General features: G+C 51.4%; 5 protein-coding genes across 5 annotated transcripts; 3 read left to right on the forward strand and 2 right to left on the reverse strand.

The window, feature by feature from the left end:
- Nucleotides 1–767: 767 nt before the first annotated feature.
- Nucleotides 768–1,521, forward strand: J4E85_008583 (uncharacterized protein; the record flags this gene model as incomplete). The annotated part of the gene is made up of 4 exons (XM_051472807.1): nucleotides 768–822; nucleotides 875–1,107; nucleotides 1,161–1,412; nucleotides 1,456–1,521. The coding sequence occupies 4 exons, from the start codon at nucleotides 768–770 to the stop codon at nucleotides 1,519–1,521; spliced, it is 606 nt and encodes a 201-aa protein (XP_051323628.1).
- Nucleotides 1,522–5,623: 4,102 nt separating this feature from the next.
- Nucleotides 5,624–6,693, reverse strand: J4E85_008584 (uncharacterized protein; the record flags this gene model as incomplete). The annotated part of the gene is made up of 5 exons (XM_051472808.1): nucleotides 5,624–5,728; nucleotides 5,764–5,966; nucleotides 6,016–6,313; nucleotides 6,362–6,553; nucleotides 6,604–6,693. 5 exons carry the CDS (start codon nucleotides 6,691–6,693, stop codon nucleotides 5,624–5,626), a joined length of 888 nt encoding a protein of 295 aa, XP_051323629.1.
- A 1,492-nt stretch (nucleotides 6,694–8,185) lies between these two features.
- Nucleotides 8,186–9,652, forward strand: J4E85_008585 (uncharacterized protein; the record flags this gene model as incomplete). Its single annotated transcript, XM_051472809.1, has 1 exon — nucleotides 8,186–9,652. One exon carries the CDS (start codon nucleotides 8,186–8,188, stop codon nucleotides 9,650–9,652), a length of 1,467 nt encoding a protein of 488 aa, XP_051323630.1.
- Nucleotides 9,653–9,834: 182 nt separating this feature from the next.
- Nucleotides 9,835–10,555, reverse strand: J4E85_008586 (uncharacterized protein; the record flags this gene model as incomplete). Its single annotated transcript, XM_051472810.1, has 2 exons — nucleotides 9,835–10,369; nucleotides 10,431–10,555. 2 exons carry the CDS (start codon nucleotides 10,553–10,555, stop codon nucleotides 9,835–9,837), a joined length of 660 nt encoding a protein of 219 aa, XP_051323631.1.
- A 5,009-nt stretch (nucleotides 10,556–15,564) lies between these two features.
- Nucleotides 15,565–17,214, forward strand: J4E85_008587 (uncharacterized protein; the record flags this gene model as incomplete). Its single annotated transcript, XM_051472811.1, has 2 exons — nucleotides 15,565–15,763; nucleotides 15,851–17,214. The coding sequence occupies 2 exons, from the start codon at nucleotides 15,565–15,567 to the stop codon at nucleotides 17,212–17,214; spliced, it is 1,563 nt and encodes a 520-aa protein (XP_051323632.1).

Consider the following 17,214-nt stretch of genomic DNA (forward strand, 5'->3'; position numbering starts at 1 on the left):
GTGCACACCGGACGGCCAGTTCAATTTGAATCCAGGTCACTACAGCTACTGGAGTCGAACGGGCTTCTTTCAGATTACACTTACATTTGGTGAGCTGTCATTCGAGAACGCTAAACTCATCGATGTTGCCTGGGATGTGGTGAGTAACGACGTATTTTACAGGATGCGTTTTGGCTGATTGGGTTAGGTTTTTGGTCGAGCTGGCCAAGCGTTACTCGCCTTGCTGAGTTGGCGGGTGTTCGCTCTGTACGTGACTACTTCGATGGAGACAGCACCAATAACGTATCAGTCGTACCGAGCTGTATTTCTGGAGACTGGTCCATCTTTATGGTCGACTATCTTGGTAGTACGGGATTTCGCCTGTCGCAAACGTTTGCATTCCTTCATTGCGATGGTGTTTATGGTTATTACGATGGTCTTCACGCTTTGTTTTCCCACATTTGCAAGCGCAATGACAGGATATACTAGCATCGTCAAAGCGTACGTGCCGGACCACCAAGATGGAAACTGGATTCGCTTCGACAGGTTTACTCAAGTTCTTTACGTAATCCACGACGGCGACAGAATCGGGCAAACCAAGGAATATTTCGTCACCGAAGGGGAGCATCATGCGGCTGCGGTGAGTATACAAGGAGACGGATATTGTGCTCTCTTCTCACTTGTCCCAGGAACCAACAATATCCGACGAAGCACTTGATGGTGGTTGTACAAGCCTGCGGTGGCCGTCCGAAGACTACCATTGGAACGCAACCTACGTAGCCTCGATCATGTCTAGCCGGAGCTATACGTACGAATGTCTAGTGCAAAACAATGTCTCCAAATGTACGTGTATTTCATTCCGTTGAATGATAAACACCGCTAATGCGCACTTAAGATGCCGAGCAGTACGGTTTCAACGGGGTTTCACAAGAAGCATCCATCTTCATGAACCAGCCTCTCGACGCACCAGCTCTCAACATCACGACCTCGTATTTTTACGACCCGAGCTTGTATGGTTCAGCTACAGATTTCGCGAAAGAGGATCAGAAGGAGATACTCTGGATGTGGGCGAACGAGACATACGACTACGACTACCTGTCTCAGAAAGGAATGTGTCAGTCAAGTGGGGTATGACACACTCTTCACAGCACTCGTATGACCCTTCACTAACTTACTGCCAGAGGAATTACCAATGGGGCTTCTCCTCGATCCAGCTCTTCTGCATGGATATCATGCTCCTAGTCTGGACAATCGGCATTGTCACAATGTGGTGGCGCGCTCAAAGTATCATGCTCAAGCGGGGCCGAGACTCTGTTGCAGGCACGCACAAAGCTGTGCTTGAGCTCGCAGCAGCAATGTCGAGAGAGCTCGACGTGGACGTTATCGACCACAAGACTGTCTCCGAAGAGCAGGTGCAAGAGCGCATCGCCGAAGTACATGGAGGACGCATTTCATATGACTCTTCACTTCTCATAGAGACGCAACTGCCCGATACATCGCTTCGGCGATGGCTGGTGGAGAATACGTGGTGGTATCTGGTGACCTTATTGTTCGTGCTCATTTCCAGTTTCATATGGTGGGTGAATATCTGGTTCTGCATCTGGACGATTGGACCGACGGTTGGTCTTTTGTGCGCGCTTTGCATGGCGACGACGCTGAAGAGCCGGGGTATGATGATACTGGCGTGCACAATATTTTCCACTGTACCGGTCGTTATTCTCCAGGTATTGTATGCCGTAGGACAATAACGAGAAGTGTTTGTGGCCGCCTCGGAACAGGTTAATCACGATTCATGCCGCGTGACCGTCATAAAGTTATTGGGTAGCAAAATTACACTCTTTTCCGGATAGAGATTCAGCTAAGTCTTTCCGATGGCGGATAAATGTTGGTGGGGTAAGATGACGGGCGGGCTGCAGGTTGCTTCAGCCACTCAGCTGACCAGTTCAGCTGCCTTGATTTGACGGCGTCTTAGAATGAGGTCACTTACTCTTCCAAGGCTATACTCATCAGAGTATCTCAAGTCTGCTCTTCCCATCTGCAATTTAACTCGACACGATCGCATGATGTGGAAACATATACTGCAGTCCTGTTTTCGCGGCCCTCGAGTCCCCGAGATCGATATATCACCAAACAATGTTACCGTAACCGAGGAAGAACCGAGACTGATAAATCCGAAGCTGTTCCCCGAAGGAATCTGCACCACCTGCCAAGGTTTCACACTCCACAATCTGTTGCAGACGGAGAATGACCCAGAAAGGCTCTTCTGGGTAAGTTACGATCGAAACATGCTCACAGACTGTCCCATGTGCAACATGATCTTTGGAACTCTTAATTCCGAGAATCTTTTGACCGGAAACATTGATATTGGATGGGCACTCGAATACATCAAGCCTGAAACCGACACAGGTTCCGAAATACAAGTTTGTGGGGTTTACCGTCAAAGGCAGCGTGGAATCGGTTCGACCAGAGTGTTTTTGGGACCTACGTGGCTTCGGGTTTATGCGGACCGAGGTACGTAACTCAACACTTTAGTTCCGGCGCGTTGCTGCCAGATCTGATAAAGATAGGTTCATATGCTTCAAAGTTTGTACCAGCTGTACGCGCACCATCTTCTAATCTCTCGGCTGCTACCTTTCAGACAATCTGTCGTCGGATTCAGGAGTGCGACGAAACACACATGAATTGTTGGAGCCATTCCTCGCAGTTCTCGGAGGCAGAGATGCGATATTTACCTACCAGAGTTGTGCATGTTGGCTCAGCAACTCGACAACCACATCTTTACATATCCCAGACACACCAGAGTAACCGATACATCGCTTTAAGCCACTGTTGGGGGAAAACTCCTCAAGTCAGAACGTTGAATGAGAACATCGAGCTTTTCAGAGAGGAGATCATACTCGGCAGTCTTTCGAAAACTTTTCAGGATGCAATTCACGTGGCAAGAAGGCTGGGTATTGAGTACATCTGGATTGATTCATTGTGTATCATACAAGACGACAAAACCGACTGGCTTCAGGAATCGGAACGCATGGGCGACGTATATGCAAACGCCTATGTTACCATCGCTGCAACGTGGGCAAGTGATGGGAACGATGGGCTGGACAGCGTACGCCCTCAGTGTAATTGGTTCAAATTTCCCTTTGATGGCTCCGATGAAGGAGATGGATACATGTGGTTCACCGATGGCTCGTGGAAAACTGAGACAGATCTTGACGATGCACCGCTGAACACGCGTGGTTGGGTTTTTCAAGAGAAGTTACTCTCGCAACGTATCATCCACTACGCCGCTTCACAAGTATACTGGGAATGCAAAGAGTATCTATTGGGAGAAGAACGTGAAAACGGAAATCGTTTTCATGGTAAACCCCTGGAACCGTCGCGATTTTGGACTAGCGTAAACGCTGTTTCCCACATCGGAGCAATACCCATCGAACGTAATAACGACGCCCACGAGGAAGAAGATTCGCAATCTAAACTTAGGGAGTTTTACGGAAGCTGGAGGACCTTTCTTCGCTACTACTGCACCAGGGATCTTACCAAAGAAAGTGATCGTTTGATAGCTCTGTTGGGTATCATCCGAGTTGTGGAGAGGCAGACAGGGCTTCGTTGTGTGGAGGGCCATTGGGATGATGGTTCATGGACGTTCGTGCGTGAATTGATGTGGCTTCCTAAAGAACAAGTAAGGCTATCGGTACTTGATGACGGTAGGCAAGCTAGGCTATGTTCGTCATGGTCGTGGGCATCTCTAAGGGGCCCAAAAGAGCCCGAACTCACGGGCCGTGATTTTGCTACCTGGAAAGAATACGGTCTCAAGGATTGTAACCTCCATCTCGAGGCGATAGAAGATGAAGTTCAAATTCCTTGGCCGTGTCATCCTCTTAGGGTTTCAGGAATGCTAAAAACCTTCCACAAATGCGAACCTGAAGGGATTCGAGTTCAAAATGAAACTCAGGGAAGAAAAAGTTTCGTAATAAAGGCAGAACTATCGGGCATTGCTGATGGATGGGTTTGTTTCGACCGCGACGATGAAGAGCCAGAGGAATTCCACTTTTGTCCTGTCTATGTTTGGAACTGGAGGATCGCATGCCTTGCTTTAGTTCAGAGACATGAACCAGAGGGCAGAGATCGTTGCTTTGAGCGTGTAGGCGCGGGCTATGTCTGTCCTAGTGGTTCCGAACACGATAGCATGGAGTCGTTCGAGAGCTGTGAACGATCAACCTTCCACATAATATAGTCATCTCAGCTGGTAGAAGATCAATGTTGAGCAAGAGCGCAAAAGGCGTGGAGCCTATAATTCAAAGTTCATTCTTCATCGACGGGAACTTAATTTAGTCATCCCAGCTTAAAGCAAACACGCATCGAAAGAGTTATAGTCAATCTTCTTCATAGTCTCCTTCTCTTGTTCCTTTGTCTGCCCGTTTCTGACAGCGGAAAAGTAAGCAAACCCACCCGTCGCACATGTCCAAAACCCTTGACAGTCGATACTTATGCGCGTTCAAGAGATAGGTTGGCCACATGCTACTGGCGCAAATTCCGCCTTTTGCTACAGCCTTGTCGCAAACGTGTATGAGTAGGCGGCACACATTTTCGGATGAGGTATAAGCCAGCGCCATTCCTTCGCTTAACGCAAAGGCAAGGGTGTGCGGTGATGCAGAGTGGTTGGGTACTCGGCTCTGACTTAATGCGTTGGCAAGCCACTGAGGGGGGTACATACTGCATTCGCCGGATCAGGAGATGGTACAACTCTGCATGTCATACCCAAAGATATAAATGTATTCCGAAAACGAGCTTGCACTGAGCACAATTCCTCATCGATCCGACTACGTTGGCACGAACATAAGTACCCATTGCGAACATCAAACATCAAAAAACATTCTCACCCTCCCCACAAAGAAGAAGATCAAGGTGCGCTCCTCTAGCCTTGCAACGCGTGACTAGCTAGCGAAGCTAACCATCGTAGATGGCCTCACTCGCTGTCTCGCTTGTTTTGCCCGTCAATTACTGTTCTTACAAGTATATGGAGGACGAAGATGGAAGAGAGTGGCACCTCAAGACAGATTGCAACAGCAAGACTTGCGATGAAAGCGCGAGCTATGAACCACCTAAAACTCCACCGGAGACATTCCCTGAAGATCCCTAGCCTAGAAACGAGGGGAAATAAAGGGAAGGTTTCTTACATGTATGTCGGTTCGTTGGGTAGTTAGATATAAGTAGTACCTGACTGACGCATTTCACCGGGGCTCGCATATTGATATCCACCTTCTCAAACTCTCACTGAGCGCCTGGTACTACGCATTACGGTCGTATCACCAGTGCAACCGTCATCGTTCACTGATGACCACAAAGGCACTCCAAGTCTCTACAAGCTCTTCCATCCTGACACAACGTCAAGCGAGCAACAGCTCGCAAAGCCACCAACTGCTTGTTACTCAATTTAGCACTGTGTTGATGCTGACAGTTTCCAAATTTCTCCAAATATGAACACTTCCCAAGCAAATAGAACTGGTTGCAGAGCCTGCGACCTTTGATCGCCAAGAAGTCTTTGGACGTGTAGGTTAGCGGTGAGTCCACACGTTCGCCAGATTTGTTCAGAAGTACCGTAGCAGCTGTAGTAGGCTGCTTGGTGACAGCGGGGTTAGGCGTTTTAGACGACGAAGATGAAGAAGGCCCTGTTGGAACCTGAGCAGCGGCCATCGCATAGTCTGTCGATGGTGTTCGCGGCGGAGTCGGGAGAGACACCGTTGCGCGCCTAGGGGTGACCACCAGCATTTGGCTGCGAAACACATTGTCGAATGAGACAGTGTGGTATCTGTCCTTGATCGCAGCTAGCTCGCGGGCGAACGGAGGGCCTTCCAAGAGAGTAATTCGGCTCCTGACCGCGTCGTCTTCGGTATATGGGCCCAACAAGCGGGCATAGCCATTATCGGCTGAGCCGCCGAACAAGATTTGGTGGCAGTGCATGTCCGCTAGATCGTGCCGGAACATTGCTGCGTGTTGTAAGCATTTGGCGTTTTGTTTGGATGACACATGGCTTACCCTTGATCTTCTCATCCGAGCACTCTTTGCCGTTGCCAGCATCAACATAATCACACATGGGGTCGCCCATGTTGAATCCACGTACAAACTCGTCAAACGACGCTAACTGCGGGAGAACCTCCGCGTCTTTATACGTCTTGGCCAACCCCTTCATATTCGCGTAAACACGAATGACCACTTGCATATGGTGGGCTACCGCAGGCAAGGATGATCGAAGTTCTTCCTCAACAGCTTGCTTGAGTAAGCTCGCTGCTCTCTTTCCACCGTCTAGCCCGGCTTTCACAAGATCATCGTTGAACTAAAGTAGTCATTAGGGAGGGTCGATGAATGTCAAGAGGGGACTTACCAGCATACAGTCACCATCGATCAAAACGGATGCGAAGGCATGACGAGACTTCTCAGCTTCCAAAACTTGGATCTGCTTCTTGAACTCTTCGATACGGTCGCGTGTCAACTTGATCACGTCTTTTCGATCACGAAGTTCGTACTCGGCTTCTGACAAACGAGTCGAGAGATCGTCCACATATGCAAACAGGTCCTGCATGAGAAGTAAGTGACTGGAGAAATGTTGAGGGATGGTTTGCCTACCTTGATCAAAACATGCTTCTGATCGTCGTTCGCCTGGCAAGTGTCCCACACATCTTGCAAGTACTTCAACTGCGCTTGCGGATCCGCCATTGTATCTCCTCGAAACGTTGCAAACGCGAGATAGTCTCAACGATGAGACTCTTGCAGCAGGAAACCTGGATGGGCGTAGGAATTAATAAGGCTGGCAATGACTGGGCTCACAGGTAAGTGCCTAGAGGCGCAGCACGATGCACGTTACACAGCATTCGCCTCGTCGAATACTCTTCGAACGCATAACAATGCAGGCGCCGACGAACCGCTCATCCAATCGTTCGCATATGCAGCACATGTGCATCCATCCTCATGTGCTGTAGGCCCTGGTCACATAGCCCCAGCGGCACGGTCCGGTGTATTGAATGTTGCCTCAGGCATCTTTTTCTGAGAAGAGCGTTGAATTTGAGGATTTGACGTGACTGTAGGCGGTCGATGTCATTGCGTAGTATGGCTTGGCCGGACAGAAGAACTCGTGTATAGCAGATACGCCGCCACCAGCGCTTGCAACCAAACTGGGTTGAGTACGACCTGTCGAAGATCCATCCTTCTTCTGACGTGCAATTAGACCTTGTTCAAATAAAAAACTAACGACCCTAGAGTCTGCGTTAAAGTTAGGGAGCATATCTTTTATTTCTCCACTTTGATGCAGGTTGCAAACCCTAGTGTCGAGTTCAGTAGTGGTTCAGGTTGCGATAGATGCGATATCGCGTCGCAACAATGCGGTAATGAGTGGCATGGAAATTCTCCACAGCCCAAACTGAGGCATAGTAATTCGGCACTCATGATCTCGCGATTGAGTCATGATAAGATTCTGAAGTTGTATGACAGCGCGACATGCGCGTAAGGCTGGAGGACGGTTCCCCGCTCATCACCGCGGGACAGCTAACCAGGCAAATGATGTACCTTTGAAGGACCGATAGTATGAAAAGACGTATCAAAAGAGATCGGTCATGTGAAAGACAAAATAGATGGAAGAGCACATGCGGTTCTTGGGATAGCTATAGTGGATGATGGTGCAGGTTATTGGGTAGTGCAAACGCTGATCGGCACCGGTCTAGCCTCGGCGATAGCGTGAGCGGCTGGATGATGATGGGATCACAGCAGCGGAGGAATGAGGCACAGGTCACAGCCGCTCAACACTTTCCCCTCAATCTCGGCCTCGTAGGGCGCGTAGGATTATAAGACTTCTCTGCCCCCATCTGCCATTGTTGGGCATCGATAGCACGCTGAATTATCCGCCCCGCTTCGCCAATCGCGCGCAACACGGTACCACTACCATCACGCCCAACGTCCCGTACCGTCCGTCGTATCGCTTCGCCGCCCCACAAACAGGCTAGCAGGCTATTTATCAGCAAGCGCCCGTCCGAAGTTGGACGAGATGGCCTCGCGGACTTCGACGCCTTCGCGGTCACGTTCCTCCTCCAACAGCAGCAGCTCTTCCGACACCACCATGATAGACGCGCCGCCGCAATCAGCCAGCCGCCCAGCGCGCCTCCGCAACCCTTCGCATTCGCGTAGCGCCGCACTACCCACGCCTACAGCCTCCCAGATGCCGACCCTCGAAGTTCTTCCCGATCCGTGCTTCTCACTGCTCTTGTCTCTGCCGAGAGAACTCCGCGATCGCGTCTACACGTATGCCCTGGTTTCCAACACGCCGTTCCTGTGGCCCGGTGCCGTGTCCCAATCGGCGTACAGCAAACATCGCCATGTCAGCGTGAACCTCCTCCGGACCAACAGGCAGGTTCACGACGAAGCCGTGATTGTTTTGTACGCACAGAACAAGTTTCTATTCACACATCCCAGCGACTGCAACATCTTCCGCGTCGTCACGTCTCCCGCCTCGGCAAACATAACGAGCGTGTACATCCGCGTAAAGGACAAGGACCTGCCATTATGGACGGCATATATGGGAAGCAAGAAGGCAGAGAGGAGCCTAAGAGCTGATTTGCCTAAGTTGAAGAGTCTCTGGGTATTCCTCAAATTGGGGATGTGTCCACACTTCATGTCAGGCGTACTGGCTGGGATACAACGCCCAATTCTCGGACCCCAACCAGCGGGACACCTACCGGCGGTTCAGAATGCTGTGGGACATCAGATACACACCCTACAGCAACATGTCCAGAATGCCATAAACCAGGTCATGACTACCGCCGGCGTGCAAATCGTCGGCGGCACAGGCGGCCATGCGCATACTCCTGCCAACGCGAACCAGGTCCCGCCTCCGCCCCCGCCAGCTCCCGCTATGCCGTTCCCGCAATTCATGCAAGGAGCGTTAGGCATGGGCGGTCATGGACAGCAGCACCAACAAGCGATGCCAGCACCGCACGCCCACGGCCAGCACAACCACCCGCCGAACCCCAGTCCGCTAGCACAACATCTCCAAGCCCAACAGGACAATCCCACCGTCCAGGTCATACACCCACCTGCTCAGCAAACACCACCACCCACAACCCCCACAAACAGCACAGACCCCAACAAGCTCTACTCCGGTATGATCCGCTCCAACCGCTTCAAAGTCGTCACATCACTCTGCCTCCAGCTCCACGACGTCCTCCACACCAAACCCCCTCCGTCTGCGCTATCCCCCGTATCCTCCACTTCCATCACCCCTACTGAATCGTTCGGCACACGACTACGCCAAATCTCACAACATCGACAAGTCTTCCCCGAACGAGGCCCTGATCCAAATACTAGTGTTAATACCACGTCCGTCCAACCGTCCCGCTCCTCCAGCAACCCCAAGTCTTCCCTCCAAACCACGAAAATCGAGACCCTTCCACCGCCGCCCAACACGGAGATCAAGATTGTGACTATAGTACGACCGGGCAAGAGATTTGTGAAGAGGCTACTTGAGACTTTTCCTGATGAGCTGGAGGTTGATCCCGTGACGAAGGATGCGCGGACGAGGTTTAGGAAGATGCATGGGGTGGATGTTAGTTGGGAGTTTAATGGGTTGAGCGATGTTGAGGCGAGCAGTGCGGGAGGGGTTGTGGTTCCTTGGGATGGGGGGTGGTGAGAGGATGGGGTTGAAGGGGGGAAGGTCAAGACAAGATTGGTGTGGTGGTTTGGTCCTTGAGGGGATTATTGAGGCGCTGTATTCCGGCCGAGTGTTGCAAGGTTTTTCATCTTGGTAACAGGACCTAGCCTCGTCCATTAGACTTTCATCTAGCAAAGCCCTAGCAGCGCAATACCCAAACCCTAGACATAAACATAACAAAACGGCCCGCCCACCGTACTCATCGCCTCCCTAATCGTCACATTCTCAACCCCAAGCCACTCCCCCAACGTAATAACATCCTCCAACGTCCCTGCCTCCCCTAGATCCCCCACCCCACTCGTCCCCCCCGCAATCGCCTCTTTCCTCGCCTCCAAATCCAAATTCTGCCACGTCCAATACACCCTATCCACCATCGCATGATGCGCGAAAAACGCCGGGTCCGCAGGCGAATTAATGAAATCGGAACCTGCGTCGCCGCCGATGGTGTTGTGGCCGCCAACGTGAGGACCCATTTTGCCCTGGGCGAATTCGCCGCCGAGCACGGTTTGGAAGGATGTGATGGTGGTGTTGTCTTTGATGAGGGATGCGACGACGGAGTCGCTGGTTTCGGCGGAGGACTGCAGGGAGATGTCGCGGGAGAGGCAGCGCGGGTTGTAGCCTAGGCCGTCGGGTTGGGGGTTTGGGGTCGGAGGGGGGAGGGAGACGGCGGCGAGGGGGCCGAGGTTGATGGTCCAGCTGAGGGGGGTGTTAGCGATGGCTGTTGTTGGAGTGGGGAGAGATGGGAGGTGGTAATTACTCTTTGAACGGACCGGAGGTTACGCAGCCGCCTCCACTTCCGGGTTGAAGTTGGATGTAGCACTGTTCGGTTGAGGGGAAGCAGACTGAAGATCTGTTGGCGATGTATGCGCCGTCTCCTGACATGCTGGTGTCGCTGCCGTCGAAAAAGGGGGAGGCTTTTGGGTTGTCTGCCCAGTGGCCCCTGATGGTTGACATGAGAGATTAGTCTGTATTCGGCGTGCCATTCATACTTGGAGGTTACGCACCAATTGTAGTAAGGCTGATACCCTTTATACCCGCATTCATTTCGCAGCATCTGTTCAAAAGCCCAAGTATAGTATCGGTGCCAGGTCAAGAAGTTGGCCGTGCCATGAATTGTGAACGCTTGCTGAATGTGGGTGATGACGAGATCATCGTATCTACTCCTTGCTCCTGATGCGATAGCCGCGGGTGTCTTTGCTGGCAGTTTTGCCAGGCACTTTACGGCTTTGATATAGCTACGCCTTTCGTGTTTACTCAAGGCTGACCTGCGGTGTGTGAGTTTGAGCAGAATGGGATGGTGTACATCTCGCTCACCAGTCTCGACGAACGGCTACGTTATCGAGTGTGCATGTTCCTGGGCTCGGTAATGGGTTCTCGGAGTAATAGGCCTGCATATGATGTAGACTTTTGGCAGCCAATGCATCTACTTCATTAGGCTTCCCTACGCTCTTTGCGCCGGTGGTACTGGCCAAAGCCATTGATAAGACATTGGAGAGCTTCATGATGCTAGGGTACGAATGTATCTGGTGGTGAATTGGACATGACGGGAAAGAACTTTTATGTTGGATCGGGGATGTTCGAGACGCATTGCATTGACACGCGAGATCGTCCCAACCAAGAGCATACCCTAGTATCACTACTTACCCGGGCTGTTATTGCCGTCTTGTAGCACTTCTTAGGCGAGTGGCGAGCATCCTGAATAGCGTGGCGTCAGCCGCGGTGGGGCGTTCAGAGTAATCATCTGCAGTGCTGCAATCTAGTCGCCATCCTTTCAAGATGTGTAGGAGAATTGACATGAATTCTCCTTATCGAGCGCACTCGAGAGTGTGCATGGAATCAGACGCGTCTTCAAAAATGGAGGTTCGATCAAACCTGCGCCATACATAGTTTCCTGTGAGTGCGGTGTTGGAAGAATTTGCTGTGTAAGGATGAATGTATTCACCACCTTCGAGCGTCCAGACATTAGAGTTCCCGCACCCCGCCAAGGCGCTAGACTTGGCGGCATGCACGGTGCTCCAGGGTCCATTCTTCCGGTCCTGTGTCCCGCGGCGCCTCCCCAGCTCTTCCTCCTCTCCAGCAGCACCTCATACAAGAAAAACAATGAACAAGTCGGGAGACTACATAAACATCGAAGCATGCAAAATAGGTGGCATGACGTTAATGTAGGCTCGAGGTTTTTCAGCTCCTTGGGTTCCTTGGGGTTTCCTTCCTGGTGTGATTTAATAGGCAGGGCGAGTCGAGTTAACGGAACCGGGAATTCGAGATGGAGGGGTCCGACGATCGGGGAGAAGGATGGCCATACTTCATATGTCTGCCATGTTAATTGTAAGGCCCTCTTTACCGAAAACCTTGATCTTCTCGACGATGCGGTGACCCAGCTCTGTCCTGTGGTCACGAAGCATTCGCATCGTGCTCGATGCGTTCGGAGTTCCCAAGATGGCGTAACAGCCGTTGTCCAAGCGAGTGTACTCGACTTCGTTATTGTTTCCAGTTCTTGAAGACTACGAGTGCTCCGAAGCTTCCTCCCTTTGTATCGTTCCTCCTGTAATCCGACGTCAAGAGAGGGCTGTTAATCCTTCGGAGAAACGCACGGCTGCGTAGCGAATCCACCCTATACAAGGGCGCAACCAAACGCCCAAGAGCCTACATTGTGATAAAATCATGCAAATTAGGTGGTCTGACGTTAACGTAGGCTCCGGGCTTGATTGTGAAAGCATATACATGCCATTGGACGACGACGCGCTGCGTACGTTCTGTACCATCATGCGCTCGTGCGGCACAGTTTCAAAACCGAAAGTTACCCCTCCTCATGAGAAACCGCCGTAGCCTCGTGGCAATTGTCGACACTCCCCCACTGCAACGCGAAGTCCGGTGTACGAGGTCACAACATGGCCAACATCTACCGGAATCTCGAAGGCGACGAAGTCCGCTTCGTCAGAATCCGACCTGGTGCCTGGACGGATCCTGTTCGATGCGATCTAGTATACCTAACGTTGCCTAGCGCTGAAAGCGACCTGGTGGAAGCATGGTTTTCGGGCAGGCCACTACCACGAATACTGACTGCACGATTTTCAGACACACGGCCCCCGGGCAGCTTTCCATTAGCTCAAGATCCAAACGGAGAATATATCACGACAGCGCCGACAGACGAAATACCGCTTTTCGTTGCATTGTCGTATGTATGGGGTGATTCGAATCAGACGGGGGAGCTGTTACTCGATGGTCAACCAGTACAAAAGACTGCCAATCTCATCGCTGGTCTGCGAGAGCTGAGGGCCTTACTCGGAAGTTCTTCTCGCACACTTGAACTCTTTCACGACGATAGCATACTCTTCTGGGTTGATGCTCTATGCATCAATCAATCGGACAATGCAGAAAAGTCGGCGCAGGTACCTCGGATGGGCGCGATCTTTGGAGCTGCAACGCTTGTTGTAGCATGGCTGGGAGCTAATGAAGAAGAAGATAGCGACATTGGAGATCTCATGAACGTGATCAACAGCATCACTCCCCCGGATGACTTAGGGGATTCTGATCGTTCCTCTCGCGCGTTTGGTGCCTTGCAAAGCGGCACACTCTTTCGCGTCCTACAAGCCTACAAATGCCTTATACAACGGCCCTGGTTCGAAAGAATGTGGGTGGTACAGGAAGCGGCGATGTCACAGCGCACTGTTATACTAGCAGGTTCCCATTGGTGTTACGGGGAATCCTTCACGGACGCCTGCTATGCTTTGATGCAAGTACTAGGACATCATCCCGAGATCAATGTAGACGAGAAGCGTCTATTACAGTCAATATTCCACTTCGAGATTGCTAGGGGAATAAGCGACACGATAGAGGCTCTTTTTGGTCTGGCACCTGTGCCTTCCACCGCTATATCACAAACAATAAAGGATGAAGTCTGCGATCAACGGTTGCACGACTGTAAAGAGAGAACGACGGGTACATCTGGAGCAAGCATCTTTGCAGGCTGGGTCAATGACGCAGGAAGTCTATGGGAGGATCCCGTGATTGCAAAAGAATTTTTAAGTGGTCGACTGCTTGCTTTTGTACTCAGGGCTGCGTTTCTGACCATGGTTTCCGAGTACAAAGCTAAAATCCCTCATGACTACCTCTATGGTATCCTTTCAATTAGTGGTACCACGAAACTTCCCCGGAAGCTTGCACCGGACTATGCGCAACGATTTGAAGACGTCTTCCATGAATATACTAAGCTGATACTATATCACACTGGAGATCTCGCTATAATCCCCAGGATGCGAAACGAACTCAAGGGTGTGCCCAGCTGGGTTCCCGACTTTCGATCCGCACGTGCGTTCCCCTTCACATCAGTGGGTGAACTTCCGCTGTCAGTCAATTTTGATGTCAGTATCTCCAAGGACGGCCGAGTTTGCCTCACCAGAGGGCTTCACCTGGGAGAAGTGATGTTCGACTTGAACTGCAGTGGATTCATTGGATCTGGAAATAGACGCGCCGTCATTGGTTGTTTCGATAATTTTCTGGAAAGATTCTGCGAACAAGAACGATTGGATAAGCGCGACGTCTTGACAAAGGTCCTCGAGGTCTTCTGCCAGAACACAGAGTTTCGCAGCATTGAAATGAGCCAGGTCCAGGATTTCTATGATGAATGCGTGTCCAGATCGCCACATATGGTTGATCAAGGCGACTTGTCTCATCAAAACATCCTGATGGAGTGGTTATCGAGAACTGTGGATTGTGTATGTTTCGCTACTTCTCAGGGACTACTATCGAGTCTTGCAAGACATGATGAACGCCCGAAGAAGGGAGACGTACTAGCAGTATTGAAAGGCGCCGATCACCCATGGCTTCTTCGCCCCACCATCGATTCTGATGCAGAGGAGTACACGTTCCTTGGAGCTTGCGAATTGTTGTACGGGAACCCTCGAGGCAGCCAGCTTATGATATGGAATCCCCGACACTTGTACAGGCACGTAGAGGCCAAAGAACGGTTCTTTGCGCATAGCGAAGTCCGAGAGTTCCGCCTAGTATAGAGCTTCAGATCGAACAGCTACATCAGCTCCATAAGACTGCGGCTCTGCTCTGGCATACAACACATACCACGCACCATTCCCTAATTCCAAATTACTCAGCTGCGAAAGCAAAGCATCGGCACTACAAGATATGTCCCGACAGATAAATTACAGAGGTCCGACACATGGTTTCAGGCGGTTCCGTACTCAAAGATCGTCGCATTTACTCTTGTCTCATACACACAACCTCTTTTCCTCGAAGAAAGAAAAGAGAAAGTGTTGTGTGCATCCAGCTCGAAATCTGCTGATGGAACAGCAGATTGAGCGAGGCAAGAGACCGTCCTACAAAAGCGCGCGCGCGTTTGGCTCCAAAAGCTCCGCGTCGACAGCGCGCGTCTCTTCACGAATTGGTGAGGGTAGCGATGATGGTGTGCGTATAGTAAGGCGTGTACGACATGAGTACACAAACTTCACACGCGCGTGGTGATGGTGGCACCGGTTGTGGTTGGGCAGAGTAGGCGGGAGAAAGCGCGGCGTGAGCAAGGGAAAGTTTTTCACGATTATGTCATCGCGCCACTAAACTTGTCTGGTGTTAGCGTCCATGTTCAACCCGCGCAATTCATCCCAACTTCTGCCAGTTCACGCGGCATGTTCAGCACCCGCCAATCATCGTTCTGCGCAAATGGCGTGCCCAGGGCCATGGATTGGCCGCCGGCTTCGCTTGCAGCTTGCAGAGGTTTGGCATGCTGGATTGACGTGACGCTAGTGTTTATGTGGCATCCCGTGGATATCCAAGCCGTGCGTGTAGAGTCAAGCGATGTGAAATCATCAACTTCATTTCTCTCTCTGTTTCTCATCTCCTGTTCTTGATCTCGCGAATTCGTGCGCGAAACGGCTTCCAACATGGCGACCATTCGTTCGGACGAGAAGGCGACGGCGTCATCTCCTGGCCATGACGCCGAAACAGCCTTGGACGCGACGTCCACCGACAAAGACTTAGCGATCAACCTCGTCGGTGAACGCGCCCAAGACATCGACCCCGAGATCGAAGCAAAAGTCCTCCGAAAGATCGATTGGTTCCTCATCCCCGCCATGATCGTGGGTACGTCAATCCTACCAACCTCGTCCATACCATCCATCTCTCATCATCATGAATACCACATGATCCCCATCTAACAGCGAAGCTCAGGCTACGGTCTAGTGTACTACGACAAAGCCATCCTCGGCTCTGCCGCCCTCTTCGGCATGACAACCGACCTTCATCTAACCCAAACCCTCTCTCCCGCTACACCGACTTCCCCAGCAGTAGTTTCCACGACACGTCTCTCATGGGCCACCTCATTATTTTACTTCGGCATGCTCGCAGGACTCTATCCCCTAACATTCGCCCTTCAGCGTTTCAACCTAGGCCGTATCCTTGGCGCAGTTGTGCTACTTTGGAGTCTCATCTGCATGTTGACAGCCGCTGTTACAGACTACAGGGGATTGTATGTCCAGAGATTCTTCCTGGGTTTCGTAGAAAGTATCATCCCAACGGGGTTCATGACAATAGTAAGCAGCTACTATACGCAGCGCGAACAGTCCGTTCGCCAGTCTTGGTGGTTTAGTAGCACGGGCCTCTTCACTATCATCGGCGGCGCGTTGAACTACGGGTTTGCACAAATCACGTCCGGCGCGCTAAGACGCTGGCAGTACATCTACCTCCTCGCTGGCTGTCTAACCTTTCTCTTCGGATGTTTCTGCTTCTTCGTCCCAAATTCATGCGCCGAAGCCTGGTTCCTGACGAAGAGCGAACGTGTCGTCGCTGTTGAGCGACTGAGGAAGGGTGCGACGGGTGTGCGGTGTCAGAAGATCAAGATGTATCAGCTGAGGGAATGCGTTACGGATGTGAAGTTCTACCTCGTGTTCCTACTCATGGGTAGCGCATACACCGTCAACGGCGCAGTTTCTGGTTTCGGCCCACTCATCGTAAACACATTCGGCTGGTCGCCTCTCGCATCCATACTCTGGCAGTTCCCGCTCGGTCTCATCTGCCTCGTTACTATCCTCCTCTGCGGATGGTTGTCTTCGCGCATACCCAACATACGAATCATTCTCCTCATCGTAAACTGCCTCCCCGTCATCGCCGGCTGTGCCATGATCTGGAAGTCTTCCTGGACGTATCACGCGCCTACGCCCGTTGCGGGATACTCAATAATCGGTACCTTTGGCGCAGTCGTTAGCCAGACAATCGTCATAGCCATGTCCAACGTCAGCGGCGCAACGAAGAAGAGCGCCATGGCCGGTACAGTCTTCGTTGCGTACTGTGTGGGAAACATCGTCGGTCCGCTGTTGATCAGGAGTCAGGAAAAGGGGCAACATTATCCTAGGTTATGGACAGGTTTGATCATCTGTTATTGTATTACAATTGCGTCGGCCGTAGCACTTTATGTGCATCTCAAGAGGGAGAATGCGAAGAGGGAGGTGATGAGCGTGGATGAGGGTGAGAGGGATAAGTTGGCGTTTATGGATTTGACAGATGGCGAGAATATGTATTTTAGATATGTATTGTAG

Source organism: Alternaria conjuncta (genome assembly GCF_024043145.1).
Source record: "Alternaria conjuncta strain BMP 0040 chromosome Unknown scaffold_13, whole genome shotgun sequence".
Lineage (NCBI taxonomy): Eukaryota > Fungi > Ascomycota > Dothideomycetes > Pleosporales > Pleosporaceae > Alternaria > Alternaria conjuncta.